The following is a 24208-nucleotide window of genomic DNA, read 5'->3' on the forward strand; positions in this document are numbered from 1 at the left end:
CAATACAAAGATCTCCATTCACCTTCTAGGAACATTAGTTCAAGTCTTTTGTGTAGACATCCAGATGGATCCCTAAATCAGAGTTATAGCCATAAAAAGCTATGTAGTACTACACAATCAACATCTATACATACAGAACTTTGTGCGTGCCTCTATCACATGACAAATGCATTTCTCTTTTTGCTTGCAAATGCAGAGGTCTACGCAAGTGCACCTGTTGAGTTACTGCATTTGCATAAATAGAGATATGCCTTCATTTCCAGTCTTCAGCCAAATATGAGTCTGAAACAAATGTCAGCGCTTCTTGTATAAGCAGGCTTTCAATTCCAGTCCTGAAATTTTACTTTTCGGTTTAGGGCTTCCTGTCTTAATGAAGTCAAACATGTAGAAGAACTTACTTTCTGTATCCTGAAAAGAAAAATAATAATAAAGTCTTATAACTTCATTTTTATGAAAACTCTGAGTTTATCTTACATCTATCATATTACATTTTCCTTCATTAATAATACCTTGCACTATATCTTTAAATGTAATCTGGCTCGTATACAGTTTCCATACAAACACAAACTACCACAGACCATGAAAATAAGAGGGCCTCACTCAAGCAGTTCACAATTAAACTTAGATTTTAATAGTGTGTCATCAGACGCCTACTAATATTAGCAACCAAAAGTATATTAATCAAAAAGAAATAAATCCTTGCAGTCACAGAGACTAGTGTAGCCTAAAGCAAGCATTACTAGCAGAAAAATACACCGCTAGCAGAATTTACAGATGACATTAGATAAGTAAATACAACAATGAAGAAAAGAGCTGAAATATGATGGAGGACTGAAAAAATAAGTCTCTAGTATGTTTGGACATGAAGCCTGATGAGCAAGGAGTGATAACCCACTTAGGCATAACCAAAAGGGATACAGTGGATGAGAAATGAGTTACAGTAAGTTATGACAGCAGATTAGGGATAAACAAGGTCAGTGATAAAAGCAGAACCCTGGATCATAACAAAAAGTGGTTTTAAAACAGAACAGAGAGATAGACTTGCTTTTTAATGAAGAAGAATCAACAAATGATTCTGTGATACAGCATGCTAGGTTGTGCTTATAAAGGCAAAGGATGGTCTTATAAATGGGAATTGGTAAGGAGTCTACTTTGTTTAAAGCTGCATTAAACTTTAAATAATGTGAATGCACAGCAGTACCACAGACAAATAGGTCATAATCACAAGGTTTCTTTAGCATTCACTCTACTGCCCAGAAAAAAATGCTCATTTAAGAGCGATAGCTCAGTGGTGACAAGTAGTCCTGGTTTCCTAGTACCCTAAAATTGCAAGTAAGAATGAGAGAGAGTATCTGGGAAAAAGATGGAAATCTACTAATGATTATGTACATCAGAATGCAAGTGAAGTGAGCTGTATCTTTAAGAAGCGTGTCAAGGCTGTATGCGCACATATGAATTCCAGACACGTGCAATCCCCAGTGCCACTTTGTAACAGTAGCCAGAGTGAGAGCATGCATGATCGCAGTTGTTAGTTTGTATGCAAGTTACTTAAGTTAAAGTCAGTAAACTTGTATAGTGATGTGTTTGTATAAAATAAAACTGCTTGAACAGAACCCACGAAGACTCTTCTATTGTGCCCAAAGTAGGAGAGCAACAAATACACCCCTGCCCCAATAAATTCAGAAAGGCTTTTAAGATTGGTATTAAAACAGATATCTCAATTACCTTCAAAACTTAACCTTTTCTCCTCACTCATCCAAAACTGTCCTGAAAAATCTATTAAGGACCCTATGGGTAACTCACAAACCAGAAGAACTTGCATCAGCTATCAAAATCTATGTACCTCATTCTGCTTCCCATTGGCTGACTTTTTATAAAATCATCTCATGTCAATGTAGCGCATTTGTCCAGCACCTCACGTTTTACTGCCTGCTATCCTTCCTAAAATGCACATTAAGTGCAGTAGCTGTGAGAACTAAATTCTTCTTAGAATAAAAAATCCTCTTCAGGACTATAGAAACCACAGACTCAACTTAGCTGCACCCTCAAGTTTGAAACTGTGTACATCTATTAAAGTAAGACCATAAAGTAATGTCTTTAGCCTCTCTCTTACCACAGGAATAACCCATACATTCTGAAGAATGCAATGATTACACTGTTGTCCTAAACTGACATGCCCATTCACCTGTCCATGACTGTTGTACAGTCTTTAATCTCCAGCAACAGCAGTCAAAAGAAGTTGCCTTCTTCTAACTACTGATCAAGCCTTCTTCTAACTACTGATCAAGTTAATTACAGTCTCCTTCTTCACTCGTAATGCAGCTTTAGAGCGAGATCCAACATCATCCTAACATTATTTTGGAAGTGGTCTGCTTGAAGGAAAAAGAGACTTGTTTGGCAGTGGGGATACATTCCAAATCTGGCAAGGTCTCAGGGATCAAATTACCATTTATCCATAATAAATATGCTTTTTATGTCCATCACACACTAAGTACCATATATCTCACAGTCAAAAAGTAAACAGAGAGGTCCGAAACAATTCTCAGAGACTTGTGCAAGGGGCCATGTTAACTAGCTGTATTTAACACTGACTGTTTTTAACACTGACTGTTTCAGACTGACAAGTTAGAAATCTTCCAAGTCTCAGCTCTCACATTCACAGTATCGACTGCACTATGCTACGTGCCAAGCCTGCAGTGCTCTCTGGGTGGGGTGCCTTGTTCTCAATGAAGATTAAAGCAGTTACACACACACTGTTTAACTGTAGTACTGACTTTGTGGCATCCGATCCCACAACAGAGCAACTTAAATGGAAAATAGTGATTTAAGCTCAACAAGGAGGGTAAAAAGCTTCTTCACTTGTTCAGTTTAAATTTTTTTTTCTCGTGCAGAAATTTCAGTGCAACAAAGCTTTAGGTAGCTCCTGCCCATTTTGCCAATCCACAGTAATCTGACACCTCATTAACTGAGTGATACCAGCTATGAGTTTATGTGGCATCTTTGCCATAATTTTACAAACTGAGGAAAGAGTAATTTGCAAGTAGCATAAATGCATTTCAAATCTAATTAAAAGTCAAACAAAGGACTTGCCTCAAAGACATCCAATATTAAGTATGTGGAAGGCAAGTTATGAGAAGCAGTACTGGCACGGTCTAAATTATTATCTGTTCGCACAGTGGATATTTTAAATACACTGTACTTATCAGTGAGAAACATTACTTTTTTCTTGCAAAGATTTTGCACGTCTGTACAAACAGCTGAGGTGGCAATCTGAGTACTGCCAGATGTAAATTTGCGAACACAGATGCCGACTTATTTTTCATACTCTTATTTATAGCAGCATGTACCATCAAAAATGATGAGTTTTTAGAGCATTTTCTTCCACATTTGGGTACGTGTGAAATGTAACTAAAACCGTCAAGTGATCGTACCCTGTGGATGCTCTGTTCCAACTGCTTTTGTTATGAAGCTTGATTAATTCCAAATGTATGGAGTCATGTCCTCTATAAGGATGAGTTCCAAATGAGCCGCTAAAAAACTAAATCTTGCTATAAAGCACTTTGAAGCTTGTTTTGCACTCCCCAACAGATTTTACTGTTACTAGCAGTTGTATTTTTCATAGATTGTTGTCTCAACAGACCTCGTTTATAAACTAACAAAATTAAGGACCTTCTTTACAGCCACAACCTTTTACAGCAGTATCTGGATTAATGCAGCATATATGTGCAGTATGTTACTAAATGCATCCTTTCCCTGCAATTTTGACACTTAGGTTTATTAGCAATTGAAGTTAAGACGTCACCATAGAAAGTGGTATTTTTTTTTCCGTTTTTGCTCAAAAAAAATGTTATTTCTTCATATAACAAGAATATGACCGTAGGGGTGTCCCTGCACAACCACAAAACTTGTCTGAAAACAGTTCATATAATAATTAAACTAAGGAAGCTGAAAACCTTTTTCTGCAAAGTAGAAGCCAGAGTTGACAGCTGCAGTGGCCTTTTCAATGCCATCTTTTATTTAAAATGTTTTGGAAATGAAGGGTCATGGTTCAACCTCTGTTACCATCTGGACTGCATCATCAGCTCAGAGTCTACTCTGGGTTGATGCAAACATCCCTAAGCTTCAGCTTTTCTCCTTAATTCACAATCTATCACTCTCCCCCTTCCTCTCCAGATTGAAGCAGGCCACTTCAGGCACACCTGGCATTCTCAAACACACACATAATTTATACATTCTGTACCCCCCACCAGGTAGGGAAATGATGAGAGAGATGTAGACGAGGATGAATCATGACCACACAGGTCCATCTTTATGGTAAAGTACATAACCTTTATCTACCGTCAGGACACATATTGCTAATATTTAAGCATATGAAATTTACAATTTAAAGCCCTTACAGCCAAGGTAGCAGAAGTGTAAACTTTTTTCTCCCATCTGTCCAGTGCTCTAGAATCCCTATCAGAGGGGACAGGGTTTTTTGCAGTGGAAGTCTTGACCCCTTTGGGACCCTGAGATATAGTTTCTGGGTCAGCAGTAGGGTTTTTATATAGAAATTTCCCTTTGGGACCCTGAGATATAGTTTCTGGGTCAGCAGTAGGGTTTTTATATAGAAATTTATGAGAGTCTGGAACCCTGTAGCATCTGTCTGGCTTAACAGGTGCAGGGGGTAAAGAGTCAGGAGACAGGCCAGACTGAAAATACATCTACAATGTCTAGAACAGGTGGAATAGCAAGAGATCTGTGCTGAGGTAGTAAAAGAAAATCTCTGAGCCTTTTCTTAGATTCTGAGTAATCTTGGCTCTCCCAGTGGAAATGCTCCCTCATGGAATGCAGGGTTTCCCCAAAAGAATAATCCTCAGGAAGAGAGGCTGAAGGAATGGATTCTTCAGCATCAGAATCCTCATAGGGAGGAAGAGAGTATCCCTGATCAGAACAGGAGTCAGAAGAAATGGAAACCTGATCAGAAGAGTCATATTCTGTTTCTTGCCTAGGCCTCTTATCAGGAGGGGGATGGGAACCCCTGATCAAAGTAATTAGGTCTTCGGCCATTTTAAGCATTTGTTTCTTAGGCATGGAAGTCTGTCCAGAAGAATGCTGTACTTGTTTCTTTGTCTTTAGAGCTGTTTTAGTCTTTGCCTCTGAGGTTGAAGTTGGCTTGACATATAACTGTGTAGGTCTGAAAACACCCTCAGAAGCGGATGCCTGCTCAGTGGCTCCGGACCCATCTGAGGGAATAGTTTCAGAGTGTCCAATACCTTGAGTATCCAGAGGCCTAGTCAGCTCCATGTGGGAGTCTGAAGCGGCCTGTGGCTCTGAGGTAGCGGGTGTCAGGGGCTGCGAAAAAAACCTCACTGAGAACTGGCGACTGGCCTAGTGGTGGCCTCGTCGGTTTTGGACCTCGGATGCCTGTCCTTTTCCTTGCGCTTTTTATAAACTCCGGTCATCGGCTGGTCCGACGGTATTATATAATTAAACCTTCGGTCAAAGTAATGCAAGGCAAAATCGTACCGACGCTTAATAGTGCGTTGGTTAAATCTAGCACAAAACCGACAGCTAGCAACGTCGTGGTCAGGGCCTAGGCAAGGAATACAGTAAGAATGAAAATCCTTATGAGGCATTTGCTTCCCACAAGAAATACAATTGTTAACTTGCTCTGACATTGGTCTGGAGCAAGAAAAAAGTGTCCCCAACAGGGTACTTAGCTTTAATGAAGACTTCGGATCTGAAATTCGAATTTGAAAATCCCAGGAGTCTGCCGACCGGCACTTGCGAACTGCTTTTGCTTCAAGCACCACGCGGCAAGAAAGACTGAAGAAAATGGCGTTGGCTGCATCTTTTATACCCCTGGCGCACTGACGTCAGGGAAGAGGAGACAGCAACCGACGCCGGACCAGGACTTTGGAATTCAGGCTGACTGCGGGTAGCCTGCCAGCAGGATAACCTAAGTGTAATGACTGCAACAGTGAAACACTATGAACATCCTTTATCTACCGTCAGGACACAGTCCCAGTAGCCAACCTGACTGGCTCATGGAAAAATGCCTCAGATGGCACCAAAGGCTACACAAGACCTGGAAATTCCATACATCTTGTCGTGTTTTGCAAAGGAGCTCAGGGATGCCCATGAAGCTGCTGCACATGTAACTATGAAAGCATTATGGTAGAGAGAGTGGTGGCTATAACTCTGGCAGAATACACTTCAGGTTCACTTAGAAGATGCCATACTTAACAGAAAGAATTAGAAAAGCTAGCCACCTTACCAGTGTTACTTTTAAAATTTTAGTTCTCAGTTTGTTGGAAGTAATAGCGACAAACAGCTAAGCCCCTCCTAAATACTTAGTACAGTGAAGGTAAAATTGCAACTGTTTGTTAATGTCCAGGCAATGAAGAAGACCCCCCCCTCCCCTCCATTTGAATAGAGAAACAAACGGGCAATTTAATGGTCTGGTTGATGTTGGACTTTGTGGACACCTTAGGTATAAAGGGGAGATTAGTGCACATTACCCCGACCTTATGAAGCACCATGTAGGGGAACATAGCTTTCAGAGCATGATAGTACATTTTTGTACCTACCATAAATGTAGATGTTTGAGTGTATACACTGCTGCTGCAGACATTACACTTGGGTTATCCTGCCGTCAGGCGGTTCCCCCAGTCGGCCTGAGTTCCAAAGTCTTGGTCTGGCGTTGGTTGCTGTTGCCTCCTCCCTGACGTCAGTGCGACAGGGGTATACAAGATGCAGCAGACGCCATTTTCTTCAGTTTTTCTTGCCCCAGATGTCAGGTGCCCCTAAATAGGTAGGCAATTCTAATTGCTAATAAAATATACATAGGAAAAGCAAAAAACAACTTACAGCTACCAGCAAATACTCCCCATAGGTAGTAAAGGTAGAAGACATAGGTACGTACCAGCCAGTAAGAGGGGAAGGAGGGAGGGTAACCTGGACTCTAACATCTACATTTATGGTAGGTACAAAACTGTACTATGTTCGTGTTACACTGCTGCAGTCATTACACTTGGGTAGAATCCCAAAGCTGAGGAAGGGTGGCTGGTTCTATAAGGCATTAGGGGTGGCTATAAGGCCCTGCAGCACTGCAGTGGCGAAGCCAGCTCTGGATTTAGAGTATAGAGGCAGATGGTAATGCTTGGTGAAGGTATGTACAGAACTCCAAGTTGCTGCTTCCAAAATATCCTTGGTAGGTACTCCCCTGAGGTAGGCAGCTGAAGTGGCTGTTGCCCTGGTGGAGTGAGATCTAATGCTGCTAGGAACAGGTTTTCCATAATATGTTCATAGGTTGGTACTAGGCTATCAGTCCTAGGGCCTATACAATTCCCTGGCTATTTCTTCCCACACTATTTACTTCCCTGGACCCCTGTCTAGCAGGGCAACTGACATGATCCCCGGGGTGAATTTCCTTTCTCCCATCCAATCATCAAGGTTCCTTTTGAAGAGGGCCAGAGAGGCACTCTGCTTGACATGTATGGGCAATCTATTCTAGAGTCTGGGGAGTCTCTGGGTCAGGAACCTATCCCTCCAGCATGTTTTGTTTATTGTGATGACAAGGTTTAGATCCCTGGAGCGTGTGGCTCTGAGTGATTGGGATTTCTTTAAGTGTAGCATGTCCAACAGCTCTGGGTTTGACATGGCCTTGTATGTTAAGCAGAGATCACCTCTGAGTAGACGATATGCGACAGAGTACAGCTGGAGTTTTTTAAGGCGGTCAGCATAGGGCATCTGCTTTAGGCCTGTGATTCTTTTAGTGAGGTATTTCTGCGGCCTTTCCAGTTGTTGCAGATGTCTTGAGAGGTACATACCAAATGGGGCATTGTATTCTATAATGGGTCTAATGAGGGATGAGTACAGTGGGACAATGACCTCCTTTTTTCTGGATGAAAAGCCCTTAGTGATGAGGTGTACCACATAGAAGGATTTCCTGACTGTTGTGGCGATGTGGTTTTCGAAGGTGAGACCACTGTCCACCTGTGTCCCTATGTCTCATCACACTTTCGGTGTTTAGTGTACTGCCACCTATATGGTAATTCACGGATACATGTTTTTTTCCAAAAGGGGATAAGTATACATTTCTTGGCATTGAGCTTGAGCCCATGGCTCTGGCACCAAGCATCTGTTTCTGTGAGGCCCTTTTGTAGAGTATCCACATCATTTGGGGATTCAGTATATTTAATGCCATTATGTTTTAGCTCAGAGCAGATCTGAACATTGCCATTTAGATTCTTGACATAGTTATAGAATGCCTTGTGGTTGTCTTTGGAATCTTTGGCAATTTTATTTTCGTAACTAGCTTTGGAGGATTTTATGAGGGATCTCAGTTTCTTACTGAGGCTTGTAAGGGAGTTTTTTTGCATCCTAGGATTTTCCTCTTTAATGCAACAGTTTCTTCCTTTTGTTGTAAAGTTTGTTTATGGCAGGGGACCACCAGATTGGCTTCCTTTTTTTGGATGAGAGCACTTTGATTCTATTTGGGATGGCACGATTCATGCATGAGTGGATGTGCTTGTACAGTGCCTTAGTGTGAGATTCAGCAGTTGAACTTTCAGTTCCCGTCTGCATGGGTGTCATGAAGTTTGTCACTTCTGACTTGAGTAGTATGAAGTTAGCTTTGGAGAAGTTTTTTATGGAGGTTTCCTTACTGGGGAGTGGGGGTGGGATCTGGATGTTAAGGGTGATTAGCTTATGGTCGGACCTGACTAACGAGGGGGTGACCATAGGTGTGGAGCATCGATTTCCCATTTTGGTAATGACCAGGTCTAGAATATTGGACCCCCTGGTGGGACTATGGATTAGTTGATCCAGGGCATTGGAATTTATGAATTCCAAGGACCGTTGGGCAAAGGTGTTGGTACAGGAGTAGTTTTCCCAGTTAATGGCAGGGTAGTAATCACCCAGTATTAGGGTGTTTGGTTCTATCTTAATATTTTCCAGTATGTTTAGAAAGGTGTAGTGAGAATCTTGGGGTATGGTGGGGGATCTGTAGCAAGCTACAATTTGGATTGCAGTCTTACCTAGGGTTAGTTGCACCTGAAAAATTTCAGATGCATTGTGTTGGGCAACTAGCCTGGTGGTGTGAATATCCTTGGTGAATATTGACACTCCTCCACCTTTAGTGTTTCGGTCCTGGTTTGGTGGCCGAAAAATGTGGTAAGAGTTGTAGCCTGGTATTGCAGGGGTGCTCTCTGGAGCCTTGAACCAGGTCTCAGTTACTGCACAGATATCGATGTTCTCCATTTTTAGGAGTGCCTCGAGAGAGTGCATTTTGAGGTTTAGACTTCTAGCATTGAGTAGCATTACCTTCAGATTTTGCATGCTTGTACCTGTTAAGGTGGTGGTTTTGTCCATTGAACTTTGCCTAAAAAAGGCACTATAGGGGTTGCAAGAGCCTTAGCCAGTAACCTGAATCTAAGAGGCGACAAGTGCAGACCATCTCTGGCAAAGCATCGTGGTCTGTCAATCATGTCATCCCAGGCAGACAGATACTGGATCCCCTTTGAATGACACCAGAAGCTTAGCCAATTGTTGAAGTCAATCATTTTGTCCTTATATTGTGGTATCATTCTGGGTGAAGGCAGGATGCTACTCAGGGCTAGGGTCATACCTGCCTGGGCCACATGATCCGAGAGCTCTTCCATGTCTCTTTTCATGCAGTCCAGGGAGGTACGTCTCAAGTCATTCACTCCAACATGGACAATGACAGAGTCATATTTGTACTTTTGTGGAGTGACTTGAGTGCATGCGTTATGTGGCGGATCCTGGCACCCAACAGGCAGCTGACTGTAATTTTCTCCTTGTTCAACCTAGTGAGAGGGACATCAGTGTGCCGGACTATAGAATCACCTATGACTAAAGTGTTAGGTACATTGTCTTGCCTTAGGGGCTGTTGCTGGATGGCACACTGGTGTTGTGAACTATGTGACACTTTGGTTGTGATTGGTGTTTGTTTGCGTTTCAGCTTCAGGGGTCCTTGTTGCTTGGGCAGGTTAGAGTTAAGGAGGGGTCCTTGTTGCTTGGGCAGGTTAGAGTTAAGGGCCTCTGCATATGTGGATTTAGTGTTGCTATTTGTGGGTGTTGGTGGTGTGGGTTTGGAAGGGCTATGTGTTGCTTGAGGTGTAGTGTGGGTGTTAACCTTCTCCTCTTGACTGTCTAGCACAATCTTGGGCGGAGAGAGCTTTGCTTCCATTTTGGCTATTTAAGTGCATCTCTCACAGGTTGTAGTGTGTAGCAGAAACGTATACAATTGTCCTATCCATTTTGAAAAAGTCTGTTTTGAAATGGCTTTTCCCTGTGCTCTTGCAGCATATGCTACCAATAATTGCTCAGATTTTCTGAAAGCTTTGGTTTTGTCCAAGTAGAAGCGCAACTGCCTGTGAATGTCCAAAGAGTGCAGTAGTCTCTCCCCTTTATTCTGTGGTTTAGGATAAAAAGTTGGCAGGTGAATAGTTTGGTTTAGAGCCACACTGGATACCACCTTTGGCATAAAAGTAGGGTTAGTTCTTAAAGACACTCTGTCCTGGTGGAAAATGAGGAAAGGTTCCACTGCCATTAGTGCCTGTAATTCTGAAACTCTTCGTGCTGATGTTATTGCCAGGAGCAGAGCAGTTTTCCAAGAGATTTATTTTAATTCTGCTGTGTTGGCTGGCTCAAAAGGAGGTAAAGTTAGTTTCTCCAAAACAAAGTTGAGGTCCCAAGTTGGAGTAGGTGCTCTACGGGGTGGTCTTATGTTTTTAGCCCCTCTGCGGTACTGTTTTAACAGAGGATTAGAGAAAATTGGTGGACCCATGTTGTAATGAGCAGAGATGGCAGAGGCGTGGATCTTGATGGATGAGGAGAGTCCTTTGTCCAGCATCTCAGTTAAGTATTGCAGTATTTGAGGAATGTTTGGGACGAGGGTCAAGGCTGTGAGCTTGGATCCAGGCACAGAATCTCTTCCATTTATCCGAATAGGCTTTCCTGGTACTAGGCCTTCTGGCCTCCAGAATGACATCCATAACAGATTTGGAGAGAGGCATTGCTTGCTTGATTAAATAATCTTCCATGCAGCTAGGTTTAAGGTCTTTAGCTGGCTGTGTAGTATTTGTTTGTTGTGCTGAGTCAGCAGATGTGGGATTTGAGGCAAAATCCAGGGTGGTTCTTGTGCTAAGCTCCTTAAGATTGGGTACCAGTGCTGGCGTGGCCAGTCTGGTGCAATCAGGATCATCTTTGGCTCCTCCTGCCTGGCTTTTATGAGTACCTTTGGCAGGAGAGGTAGTGGTGAGAAAGCGTATACTTGTAGGTTCTCCCAGCTAAATGAGAGGGCATCCACTTTCCATGCTTGTGGATGGTAACTCCTTGTGCAGAATTTTTGTAGCTGGCAGTTTATTGGGGATGCAAACAGATCTATGTCCGGGCTCCAGCATTTCTGTGTTATCATTCTGAGTATTTGTGGATTCAACTCCCATTCGTGGGGATCCATGATGTTTCTGCTTAAGTCGTCTGCCAGTGTGTTTTTGTCTCCTGGCAGGAATTGTGCTTGCAGATGAACTTGAAGGTTTATAGCGGTGTTCCACAAGGTCATAGCTTGTCTGCATAGGGGGTAGGAGTGAGTGCCCCCTTGCTTGGTTATGTACCACATAACTGTGGTGTTGTCTGTCTTTAGTAGTAGTTGTCCTGGATGCAGCAGGTCCTTGAAAGCTATAAGCGCATTTTGTACAGCTAGCATCTCTTTTTGATCGATGTGAAGATGCCTTTGTTCTACAGGCCACGTGCCCTGAATACATTTGCCTGCCATGTGTGCTCCCCAGGCGCAATCCGATGCATCTGTTGTCAGTGTTTGCCTGGCTGTGGGTTGTGTAAAAGGCTGTCCCTTGTTGTGACAAGCTTGAGCCCGCCATTGAAACTCCTGTTGAAAGCAAGGGATTAGTGGTATAACTGTTTACAAACTTTGACAGTGTTGAGACCATACATTCTTTAGGTACCATTGTAGTTTCCTCATATGCAGTCTGGCATATGGAATTAGTAGTATGCAAGATGCCATGTAACCCAAGGTCTGCAGAATTTTTCTTGCAGGGAGTTTGGTCTTCGTTGCCATCAATTGAAAGTATTGAGTCAGTTTGTCCTTGTTTGTCTGGCATGAGATAAGCCATCTGGGCCCATTGTGTTCAAGCTGGCACCCAGGAATATAATCTCTTGTGAGGGCACTAGTTTTGATTTCTTTTCGTTTACTGTGTACCCCAGGCAACTTAATGCTTTAGAAGAATGTCCTTGCTCTCTGCTTGAATCAGGCAGTCGTCCAGATACGGATAAATTTGAATTCCTTTCTGTCTGCAAAATGCAATTACTGGTGCCAGGCACTTTGTGAAGACCCTGGGCGCAGTAGATAAAAGGGCAGTGCAGAGAATTGGTAGTGAATTGAACCCGCTATGAATCTGAGGTATCTTCTGCAGTTTTGTCTGATAGGGACATGCAGGTATGTCTCTCTGGGATCCAAAGTCATGAGCCAAGCTTTCTTGCCCAGCATGGGAAGAAGCTGCTGTAATGTCAACATTTTGAATTTCAGAACATCCAGGTAAGTGTTTAGAGATGAAAGATCCAGAATGGTTTTGTCCTTTCTGGGTACCAGAAAGAGTCTTGAGTAAAATCCTTGTCCTTGCTCCTGTGATGGTACCTTTTGAATAGCTCTCGTATCCATGAGTGCTGTAATTTGTTTTTGAGCCTCTGCCCATTGATTTGGTGGCAGGTTTGGCATTCCTTTTAACCTTGGCAGAGTGTGAAAGTGGAACCTGTAACCTTGAAATACAATGTTGAGAACCCATTTGTCTTTGGTGATCATTTGCCAATTGTGGTAGAAGAGTGCCAGTTTTCCTCCCAAGGAGGCTGCCAAGAAGGATTTGTTTGGCAGCTGTAGTGGGAAGTCATTGGAGCTGTTTTTTATATGGTTGGAGCCTGTCTTCCCCTTCTTTCTGGCCTGATGCAACCCATTGTCGAGGCCTGTAAGTACCTTGTGTTTGACCGCTACCTCTTGGACGTCTGTATCTTCCCTTTTGAGGTCTGTCTGTAATTGGAAAGGACCAATTCTTAGTTGGCCAGTTTCTGCTAAATCTAGGAGGCTGAACCTGTAAGAAATCCTTCACCGTTTGCATAGATTTTGCCTTATCCTCCATTTTCTTTAATACCTCTTCTGCCTTAACTCCAAATAACACATCCTGCTGCAAAGGTGCATCCAATAATTTTGCTTTAACATGATCTGGTAACGTATGTTCTTTTAACCAAGCATGTCTTCTAATGATAGAGCCTGTAACTGCTACTCTGCAGGAGGCCTCTAGAGAATCAAAAATACATTGCAAAATATGCTTTCCCACTTGTTCAGCTGCATGCAATAAATCCTGCATTTCTTTAAAATTAGGAGGATCTGATTCTGGAAGCATTTTTTGTTTTAACTGAGACAGTAAAAATTGCTGATATTTTAGCATGTGAAACTGGCAATTTAAGGCTCTCATTGCTAAACTTGCAGATGTATATACTTTCTTTCCCCATCTGTCTAATGCTCTGGAATCGCTATCAGAGGGAACTGGATTCTTGGCTGATGAGGCCTTAACTCCTTTGGGTCCCTGAGAAATAATTTCAGGGTCAGCTACAGGGCTTTTATACAGAAATTTATGTGAATCAGGGACTCTGTAGTATCTGTCAGGTTTAACAGGGGATGGAGGTAAGGAATCAGGATTTAAGCTGGATTCAGTATACACATTATCCACAATATCCTACACTGGCGGAATAGCAAGGGGTCTGTGTTGAGGTAATAAAAGGAAGTCTCTGAGCCTTTTCTTGGATTCTGTATAGTCCTGGCCTTCCCAGTGGAAATGCTCCCTCATGGTATGTAGGGTTTCCCCAAAGGAGTAGTCCTCAGGCGGTGAGGCTGATGGAATTGATTCCTTAGCATCAGAATCCTCATAAGGGGGTAAAGAGTATCCTAGGTCTGAGGATGAATCAGAAGAGATGGACACCTGGTCGGATGAGTCATAGTCTGCATCCTGTCTAGGCCTTTTATCAGGAGGGGATGGGACCCCCTGATCAGAGTGATCAGGTCTTCGGCCATTTTGAGCATTTGTTTCTTAGGCATGGAGGCCTGTCCTGGAGAATGCTGTATTTATTTCTTTGACTTTAAAGAAGGCTTAGACTTGGCTGAGGGTTTAATGCTTAACTGAGTAGGTCTGAAGACACCCTCTGTAGCTGTGGGTTGCTCAGCTACTCCAGATCCCTCTGAAAGGTTAGTCTCGGTAGGCTGAAGAACTTCTGCGTCCGAAGGCCCAGCCATCTCCATGTGGGAAATCAGAGGCGGCTTGAGGTTCTACAGAAGCGGTCATCAGGGGCTGCGAAGGCACCTCACTGAAAACCGGAGAACCGGCGACTGGCCTAGAAGAAGCTTAGTCAGTTTTGGGCCTTGGATGCCTATCCTTGTCTTTGCGCTTTATGTGTATTCTGGTCGTCGGAAGTTCTGACGGCATGGTATAATTGAATTTTCTACCAAAATAATGTCGGGCAAAATCAAACCGACGTTTAATAGTGCGCTTGTTAAACCTAGCACAAAACCAACAACCAGTGACGTCGTGGTCAGGGCCTAGGCATGGGATACAATAGGAATGGAAATCCTTATGAGGTATTTGCTTCCCACAAGAAATACAGTTATTAACTTTTACTGACATCAGTCTGAGGCAAGAAAAAGTTTCCCCAACGGGGTACTTAGCTTTGTAGAAGACTTCGGTTCTGGATTCGGAATGAAAATCTCAGGAGACTGCCGACTGGCACTTGCAAACTGCTTTTGCTTCGGGCACCACGCGGCAAGAAAGACTGAAGAAAATAGCGTCGGCTGCATCTTGTATACCCTGTTGCACTGACGTTAGGGAAGAGGCGACAGCAACCGACGCCAGTCCAAGACTTTGAAACTCAGGCCGACTGGGGAACCGCCTGATGGCAGGATAACCCAAGTGTAATGACTGCAGCAGTGTAACACGATGAACATCTTCAAAAATATGCCTGGCTAATGTAATGGGTATAAAAAGAGAGTTCTCCAGGACAGTAACTTTAACTGCACCTGAGAAGCTAGTTCAACGAGGCCTTAGCCAGCTGCTAAAACAAAGCTGACACTTCACAGCAGAGAGGTTCTTTGATCGTGGGTCTAAGAAAAGTTACTTGGACAAATATTTTGCAGACTTCAAGGGAATCCAAAGATGAATCCTGGCATACCAAATGAAAGCTAGAAATAGTTGTCATGTGAATTTTGACATTAAAATAGCTCAATCCTGTTCTGAAGATATATGATAGACGGTTTACAACTGCTGGGACTGCAGCAGAGTGGAAAATGGGTCCAGCTCTTCCTCAACACCCACACTACAAGTGTCCATTTATCTTTTTACATTTTTTCTGGTGTTAGGCTTTGGGCAGACAAAAGAATTTGGACTACTGGAAATGCAGATACCATGCAGTACATCTGGTGGAGGTCCAGGTGAGGGTTAATGGACAAATGGGTGATAAAGGTCTTGAGAGGTCTCAGCTTGAGTGGTTTCATCACAAGATGAGGCCACCAAAACAGTGGCAGACAGACTTGTCAGCGTCAATATGGAGTGATGAGAATGAGATTGGCTTTGCTTTCCTGGGCTTCCTGCAGGAAACTGGGAATCAGAAGAAAGGGTTGAAAAACATACACCAGGAAGTCACTGCTGGAGAAAGGCACCTCTGGGATCACTGCTTCTGAGGGGGAACTGAGAAAAAGGAGTTATGTCTTACCATAACGTTCCATCTGTGTTGTTGATGATCTTCCATTCATCACTGATGGGTTTGGTTTCTAGCCCCTCGGAACAGTGTCAGCCTAATACCAAGCTTGCATACACCAAGAAACAACTCTCGGGGTAAGCTGCTACCCACAATGCCCTTCTCTGTTACTTCAGCTTGAGTTTGCATAAGACAGAAATAAAGAAGAGGCCATTTCTGCGCAAAAACCCTGACACACCACAAGGACCCATGAGATCCACCAGGAGCCTTTGGTGGGGGACGGAGGGTGGGATGTGATGAATGGAAGACTATCAACAACACAGATGGAACGTTATGGTAAGACATAACTTCTTTATCTGATGTTGCTAATCTTCTTTCCATTCATCACTGATGGGACAGAATCCCAAGCTACCTGAGAAACCTGGGCAGCCCTTATGGAAGAACATTCCTGAGCACCATTGAGTCGAAGGCCGCTCTTCTCCTGGAGACCATATCCAACTTGTAGTGTTTGATGAAAGTGTGTGGTTTAGCCCAAATGGCTACTGCACAAATGTCATCCATAGAGGCTCTGGATTGAAAGGCTAAAGAGGTTGCTATAGCTCTAGTTGAATGTGTTTTGATATTGTGAGGTCTAGGCTCGTTTGGCATGAATCTGAAAAAGAAATACAATCTCTGAGCCACTTTGATAAAGTGACTTTTGAAACAGCATATCCCATTTTTGGACCAGCGTAGGAAATGAAAAGTTGGTCTGCCTTGCAGATAGATTTAGTCCTGTCTAGGTAAAAACGTAGTTGCCTATGCACGTCCAAGGAGTGTAGGCAGTATTCTCCTTTACTGGAATAGTTTGGGGAAAACACTGGGAGCTCGATGGATTGGTTCACAGAAAAATCAGAAACCAGTTTGGGAAGAAAAGATGGGTTAGTACATAGAGATACTCTTGTCTTTATGAAATATTAGGTATGGTCTCTATGCATAAGGCCTGTAATTCTGAGATCCATCTAGAAGAGACAGCTACCAAAAAGAGAGATTTCCATGAGAGAAATTTGAGATCATATTTTACAGCAGCCTCAAAGGGGGGGGGGGGGTCGAGACAGTGACTGCAGTACTAGGGACAGATTCCATGTCTCTAAGGGATGCCTAATTGGAGGACTGCTGTGAAACGCTCCTTTGAGAAAAATTTTGCATAGGCGAATGGACATAATAGGAGTGCCCTCTAATCAGTTATGAAAATTGGAAATTGCTGCTGAACGGACTCGTATGGTAGAGGTTGATGCTCCGTTTTCAAAGAACTCAGATAGGTATTGAAGAATGACAGAGACCGGAGCTGAGAAGGGATCTAGCATCCGTTCTTTAGACCAAAGAGAAAACCTTTTCCATTTATCTCTATAAAGTTTTCTGGTGGATGGTTTATGGGAGGCCAGAACAATATCGCGAACAGGTAAGGAAAAGGTTTCCTGCCTGGCGACTAACAGAAGTGGAGAAACCAAGCAGTCAGCTTGAGACTGAACAGATTTGGGTGAGTCAACCCTTAGGGGTGAGAAAGTGTGGACGAGTGTTCAGGATCCATGGAGGCTGTAACAGATGAGGTTGGAAGAAGGGGAACCACACTTGACGAGGCCAGAAAAGGGCAATGAGAATCACCTTGCATCTCAACTGAGTAGTTTTCTTTAAAAATAGAGGTATCAAGGGAATTGGAGGATAAACGTAGAGGAGACCCATGGGCCAATCGTGAGTCAGAGTGTCCTTGGGGACTCCCCCTCTGGGGGAAAGAGGGCAAGATAGGGGCTGCATTTGTTGTTTGTAGGGGAAGTGAAGAGGTCGCAGCAGAGCTGGCCCCATCAGCTGAAAATTTCTGCTGTCACTTTGGGATTGAGAGACCACTTGTGTGGAAGGAGAATGCATCTGCACAATCTGTCTGCAATCACGTTGGAACTCCCTGGGATGTGCATTGCTATTAGAAAGCAGTCGGAAGCTATCGCCCAGTGTCAAATTCTCATGGCCTTTCGACACAGGGGGTAGGATTTGGTTCTTCCTTGTTTGTTGATGTACCAGACTACTGACATATTGTCTGAATTGCAATCGTTCCAGGTGGAAGTGGATGTAATGCCTGCAACTATAACAGCACTGCTCCAGAACACTGATATGCAGGTTGGCCTCTAAGCTCGACCATGTGTCTTGGACGGTCTTTCCCTGAAAATGGCCCCCCACCCCACCCTATCAGGGAAGCATCCGTGGTCACAGAGGCATTGGGTTGAGGGGTCTGAAAGGGGCGACACCAAAGTTCTGAGTCTGGCCTCATCTACCAAAGATGATCTTGCTTGCAAGAGTCTGTTATGAGCACCTTCGAGTTTAGGGGTTGAAGATCTGCAAACCACTGGGACAATAGGAGTCATTGCAACAGTCTCATGCATAACCATGCCAGAGGAACTATTGGAATGGCTGCAGCCATGGACCCCAATGCCTGGAGAACTTCCTTCACTGGCACCTTGTTTTGACAGAGTATCATACACACTTGCAATCTTAACCTCTGAAGCCTGTGAGCTGGGAGAGATACCAGACAGGATTGAGTATCGAAAACTGCCCCTATAAACTCCAGCTGTTGGGTAGGTTCTAAGTTGGATTTCTCCCAGTGTACAGTGATTTCCAGGGACTCTGCTAGTGAAAGGGTGTATCGGAGGGCCATAGTCAGAAGACGCTTGGTGGGTGCAGAGAGGAGCCAATCATCCAAATATGGAAACACCTGGAATCCCTAAAGTCTCAGATGAGCTGTCACCACTGCTAGACACTTTGTGAACACTCTGGGGGCTGTCAGGAGACCGAATGACAGGGCTCGGAACTGGTAATGATTGGCTCCTAGCCGGAAGCAAAGGAGGCTCCTGGAGCATTTGTCCATTTTGATGTGATAATACGCATCCCGGAGGTCTATCGAGCACATCCAAACATCCTCCCTTAAAAATGGGAGAATGGATTGAATAGTGACCATGCGGAACTTGGTTTGTACAGCTAATTTGTTTACGTGGCTGAGATCCAGGATGGGTCTCCCAGTCCCCAGTCTTTTTTGGCACTGAAAACAATCTTGAGTAAAATCTGGATCCACATTGGTCTGGAGGAACTGGTTGGATGACATTCTTTTTGACACAGCTTTGCTATCTCTGAAGTCACTTCTTCCGTTTGATTGGGTAGAACATTGGGAAGGTTTTGTGTAGGATTTGGACAGGAGGTTAGAGGGATGTAGTAGCCTCTGGAGATTATTCTCTTCAGCCATTGATTGTAATAGAGCGCCAGGCAGTTTGGTGCAGAGAAAAACGAGCCCCGACTGCTTCCAGAGGAAAGCAATCGGGCAACATTTCAGGAGCGTTAAGACTGCCCAGAAAAGGAATCTCTGGAGTCTTGGTTTTGAGTTTCCCCTCTGCCCCTAAAGGGGCATCTTTCACCATTGAAACCCCCTCTGCCTCTGGGGGAATCCTCGCCACATGCATTAAGGAAGGACCCTGAGATTTCTTGTGGCAGATTTTCCCACTCCTCTGGTTCCTGGAAAAAGAACATTGGGGCTTGGAAAATCATAGGCCAAATGCAAACAGAGTTGTTCCATCTTGCTCGCACATGGCTAGCGTGTCCTTCACTTTAGAAGGAAACAAGGAAGACTGTTCAATAGGGGCAAAAAGGAAGACTTGAAGGAGTCTGCGAGGTCACAGATGTGCATCCAGGCATGATGCCTCATGACTATGCCTGCAACCGCAGCTCTGGCTGCCCCTTCAGTTGCATGGGAGAGCAGCCTCATGGACGAATTGGAAATAGATTCAAGCGTGGCAAGTTGAGAGGCAACCTTGTCCCGTGCCTCATCAGAAACTTGACCTGGGAGGGATCCAGAAAGTTCGGTAATCGGATCTCTTTGGAGCCTCGTGAAGTGTGCCAAGTAATTCAGAGACCTGACAGCAAAGGTCGCTGAAGCAGACTCACTTCCCCAACCTGTCCACAGCCCGAGACTCCCTGTTGGGCGGGTGAACAGTAGGACTTTCTACTAAATCCCTTTTAGTGGCCACCACCACCATAGCGTCAAATGGCAAACCTCTGGACCAGTGTGGATGCTCTTCCGGGGGAGAAAGAATCTTATCAGGTCTCCAGGGAATGGCCTCAAGAGAGTCAGGGTTCTGCCAAGCATGCTGCACGACGAGCTGGATTAACTTGTTGGCAGGTGGGGTCACCCAAGAGGTAGAAGGCCGGGAGCGAAAAGCCTGCAGGAACACGGATTCCTCAGAGGAAGGGTTGGAGGGCTTCCAGCTAGCCCTCTGTTTTAATAATTCCAGGATGTCTCCAAAGGAGACATCATCTGGGGGTGACCATGGGGACCCCTCCCATCATCGTAGTCTGTGTCTTCTGTCAAAGACTCTTTGGGGGAGTCTATGTGCTTTCTCTTGCACGCCTTCTTCCAAGGAGGTTCCTCAGTGGGAATATCTGAGGAGGACTCGGAAGGGTGGGTACCCTGAACTGGGGTTTCCTGAGGTGGCTCGTGGTAGCTGTAGCTCAGAGGGAACAGGGTGAAGTTCCATCGTTGTGCTTCCCAAAGCAAGCACCCTCTCCATCACCCGAAAAGCAGGCCCGCCCGAAGAGGAGTGGGAGCACGGAATGGAGAAGGACAACCTCGGAACCAGGGTCACACCCCGCTCCGTTGGACCCGCACCCAGGAATGGAGCGTTAAGCAGGATTGGGGCAGGCATTATCCCCGGATCTGAGGGCTGAACCGGCAAAACACTAAAACAGAGCCCTGAACCAAGGACTCCCCCCCCCCCCCCAACCACGAGTCTGAGAAAGGGATGGTTCTGTCGGAACAGAGAACCAAAGGGATGGCCTCGAAGCCTCAGTGACAGTCCCAGTCAGCACTACAGAATGGGGTTCCACAAAAGACGTTGGAGCAATGGACTTCAGAACCTACGATGTCCTGGGAGAGATAGACCCAAGTCCCAGAGAGGGATGAGACTTTGGAACATTTGGAATCCCTCTGGCAGGTAACAGCTGCTCCAACAGGCACACCACATCAAGTTCGGATAGACTCCTGGTGGATTTCGTGGATACTCCTGAAGGGGAGTTGGGTCGATCCAAAAAAGGGCTATACATTTGACCCAGGAACGGATCCAAAGAGGGGGAGTATCGGGTCCATGGTGTCTGAGCTAGTGGCACCGTAGTCTCTAATTTTGAGACAGGAAGCAATGGAATCAATGGTGCAGTAAAAAGGCTCGGTGCCGATGAGGTACTCTTGAGTTGATGTCATCAGTTCAAAAGTAATGGCAGAGGTTGGAATCACTTTCAATGTAGTCAAAGGCAAGGTCAGTGCCATAGTTGTAAGGCAAGGTTGGTGCCGTAGCTGTCATGGAAGGCAATGTCGGTGCCGTAGCTGGAGGAGTCTGTGCCGAAGGTGGCACGACATAGAGAATCTGGTGATATCCATGGCTTGAGTCGTAACAGTATTCGGAGCAGAGCTCGGAACAGCAGTAGTCCGAGCCGAAGTAACGAGTCTATGTTCAGAGGAAGTTTTGTGGGTCTTATATGTTTAGGCGTCTTACCCCTATCACCAGCCGGAGAAGAGGGATCAGAGTGGGGACGTTTCTTGTTCTTCATTGGAGGGGTTGAGACCTCCGACACAGAAAGGGCCTCTGAGAAAGGAGAAGCAAGAAGGCCTTTCAAAATCAATTTATTCTTTTGTTCATTCAGCATCCGCTGACTGAACCTTTGGCAGATTTGACAGGGGGGATTTGAACAGAAAGATGAGGAAACCCCCAACGCAGTCATCATGCGAATCGCTATTAGGGAGTTTACCATTGCAAGATGTGCATAGTTTAAACTCTGAAGATCCTTGTTTCTCAGACATGTCTAATAAGTGTTGTATCAACTGAAACAGACCAAGCCAGTCACAAACACAAAAACAAGTTTATTAACTATTAGAAAAGATAAAAGAAAGAAGATACCACAATGGTATCAAGAGATACCACAAGGGTACGGAGAGGGCGTATCAGCAATGATAAGAAGAATTACCCAAAGGGTAGAGCTAGGTATGATAAAGATAAAATAATTCTAGTAAAGTAGAAAGTTTTAGAGAAAAACTAGGTAGAGAAAACTATCAAAAATATACCACTTCGCTTGAGAGCTCGGTGAAACACGGCTATATGGCTATGCTGCAAACGAGATCCGAGGTAACAGGGAGAAGGGCATTGTGGGTAGCAGCTTAGCTCGAGAGTCTTTTTGGAGTATGTAAGCTTGGGATTAGGCCGATACGGTTCCGAGGGGCTCGGAACCGAACCCATCAGTGATGAATGAAAGAAGATTAACAACATCAGACAGAAAGTTACGACACTTGGCATTAGGTTGGAAAAACAGGTTACAATTAGCCCAGCCCCATTGGGGAAAGTAACTTTTACCACATACCAGCTTATGTATGGCATCAATAAACACCTGCTGAACCCATCTGTCAAGTGAGATGGCTTCTACCAGTATGTGGGCTATTGCCAGAAAATGTTCCGAGAACATGGTCCAGCCTAAAGACTCACTATTTTTTTTTGGTCTCCACAAGACCTTGCCTGATCAGTTCCTTTACCTTCAACCCTATTATCCAGTTTGTCTTTGTGGAAGGGAGCTAGGTATTAGGCTAGGAGAGAGCCTTAAAGCCCAATTGTTCCTGCCAGGAATACATATCAGCCTTCCACTCACTGGTAAGAGTCAGGCTGTGGGGAACAGGCTAGTTTGCTGTTCTAGGGGTGGGGGGTAGCCTACTTTCTCCCCTTGGAACACCTTCATCAATGGCTGTTTTGAGCCTACAGCTGATACCTCCCCAAGAGTAAGCAGGCTTCTCCATGCAAATTCCCATTGACTGCATACTGCAAACTCACTAACAGCAACAAAGGCTCAGCACAAAAATCCACAACATGTCACTGGTGGAACAAGTGAAAGCCAACTGCCTCACCCCACCCCCAAAGATGGGCAAAAGGCAATGGGCACTCACTCTCATCCTCTACGGCCAGCTCTTAAAGCCATACTGTCTCTTGACAAAAGAGACTGGAACGGGCTCCCCCCATTCGTTGGTATACGACACTACTATATTCTGCCTTTAGTACACGACCATCAATCTTTGTGAAAGTATATCCTGAGAGGTGTGCAATGGAATGAGGAATGCCCTCATCTCTAGGCCATTTATTTGCAAATCAGTTTCCAGTTGTGGTCAGACACCTAGGACTGCACACATTGGAGCTGATGCATCCATGATGATCACTAGGGATTTGGGAAAAAGGAAGGGGTTGTCCATGGAGAGTTTGACATGAGAAAGCCACTACATGATGTTTCTGACATGCATTTGATATCCTCATTGGGCTGTAGAGCAGTTCCAAACCTGATTCTAATGGGTCCCTTGCATCCAGAGGAGGACTTTCTTGTAAAACTTCCCAAGCAGAATCAGAAAAGGTTGCAGCCATGAAACCCAGCACCCTCAGGCACACGTCGCTGCCACAGAAGGGGACTGAAAAAGCCTTAATATCACAAACAAGTGGGGAAAGGAGGTCCTTTCTGCTGTCAGCCTTTCAAAAAAGTGCTCAGCACGCAACCTACAAAAGTCAAGCTTCAAGACTGAATTGTCTGGCACTCTGTGAAGTTTACTACATTCCTAACGACTGTAGTAGAAGCTGCAGAAAATTCAGGGCTAAGCGAGTTTCTTTACATCACGACCAGTGAGGAGCTAAATCGTATATGTAAAGGAAAATCCTCAAAGACACTAGAATGCTGCTACCATGTACTTCATGAAGACAATAAGGATATGGCGAGACCAAATGGCAAAGACTCAAAACTGGAAGTGATTGGCTCCAATCGTGAAATGTAGGAACCTCTACCACTGCTTGACAATCCTTATGGGCAGGTATGCATCTTGGAGGGCCAAATAGCAAATCCAATCTCCCTTGGATAGACTAGGATATTTGAATGCTTCACAACCATCCAGAACTTATACTCTGGTTAACACTGACTTAGGATGCTTATATTAACAATGAATCCAAGATCCATGACATTTTTTGTTACCAAAAAAGAATCTGAAGTAAAGTACAGTTTTGTACCTACCATAAATGTAGATGTTCGAAGATCCACATTGCTGCAGTCCTTACATATGGGTAATCCGCTGTCCTTGGTCGGCCCGAATACCAAAGTATTAGGCTGACGTCGGTCATGGGCGCTCAGATCTGACATCAGAGCGTCAGGGTATAAAAGCGCATGACCGACGTCATATCCTCAGTCTTTTCTTGCCCCAGATGTCAGAAAGCCCTAAAAAGAAAGGCCACAGCCAAAAACAGAATACTTCCCAAAAGGCATGTACAAATAACAGCTACCACCCAAATCATACAACCATTCCAAACTACAGAGGGGAAGGAGGGAGGGTAAATTGGACTGCAGCAATGTGGATCTTCGAACATCTACA

At 44.4% G+C, this 24208-nt stretch overlaps 1 protein-coding gene across 4 annotated transcripts in view; it reads right to left on the minus strand.

Annotated features, from left to right (window-relative positions):
* Nucleotides 1-6: 6 nt before the first annotated feature.
* The window catches only part of RRP8 (ribosomal RNA processing 8), a 537272-nt gene continuing 513070 nt past the window's right edge, over nt 7-24208 (minus strand). For all 4 annotated transcript variants that reach the window (XM_044072929.1, XM_044072930.1, XM_044072928.1 and 1 more), the window contains exon 8: nt 7-408. In XM_044072929.1, coding sequence (XP_043928864.1) covers nt 295-408 — 114 coding nt within the window. In that variant the 3' untranslated portion in view covers nt 7-294. The remainder of the gene's footprint in view (nt 409-24208) is intronic.

Source organism: Protopterus annectens, chromosome 5.part1, assembly GCF_019279795.1.
Source record: "Protopterus annectens isolate FY-2018-M chromosome 5.part1, PAN1.0, whole genome shotgun sequence".
Classification (NCBI taxonomy): domain Eukaryota; kingdom Metazoa; phylum Chordata; order Ceratodontiformes; family Protopteridae; genus Protopterus; species Protopterus annectens.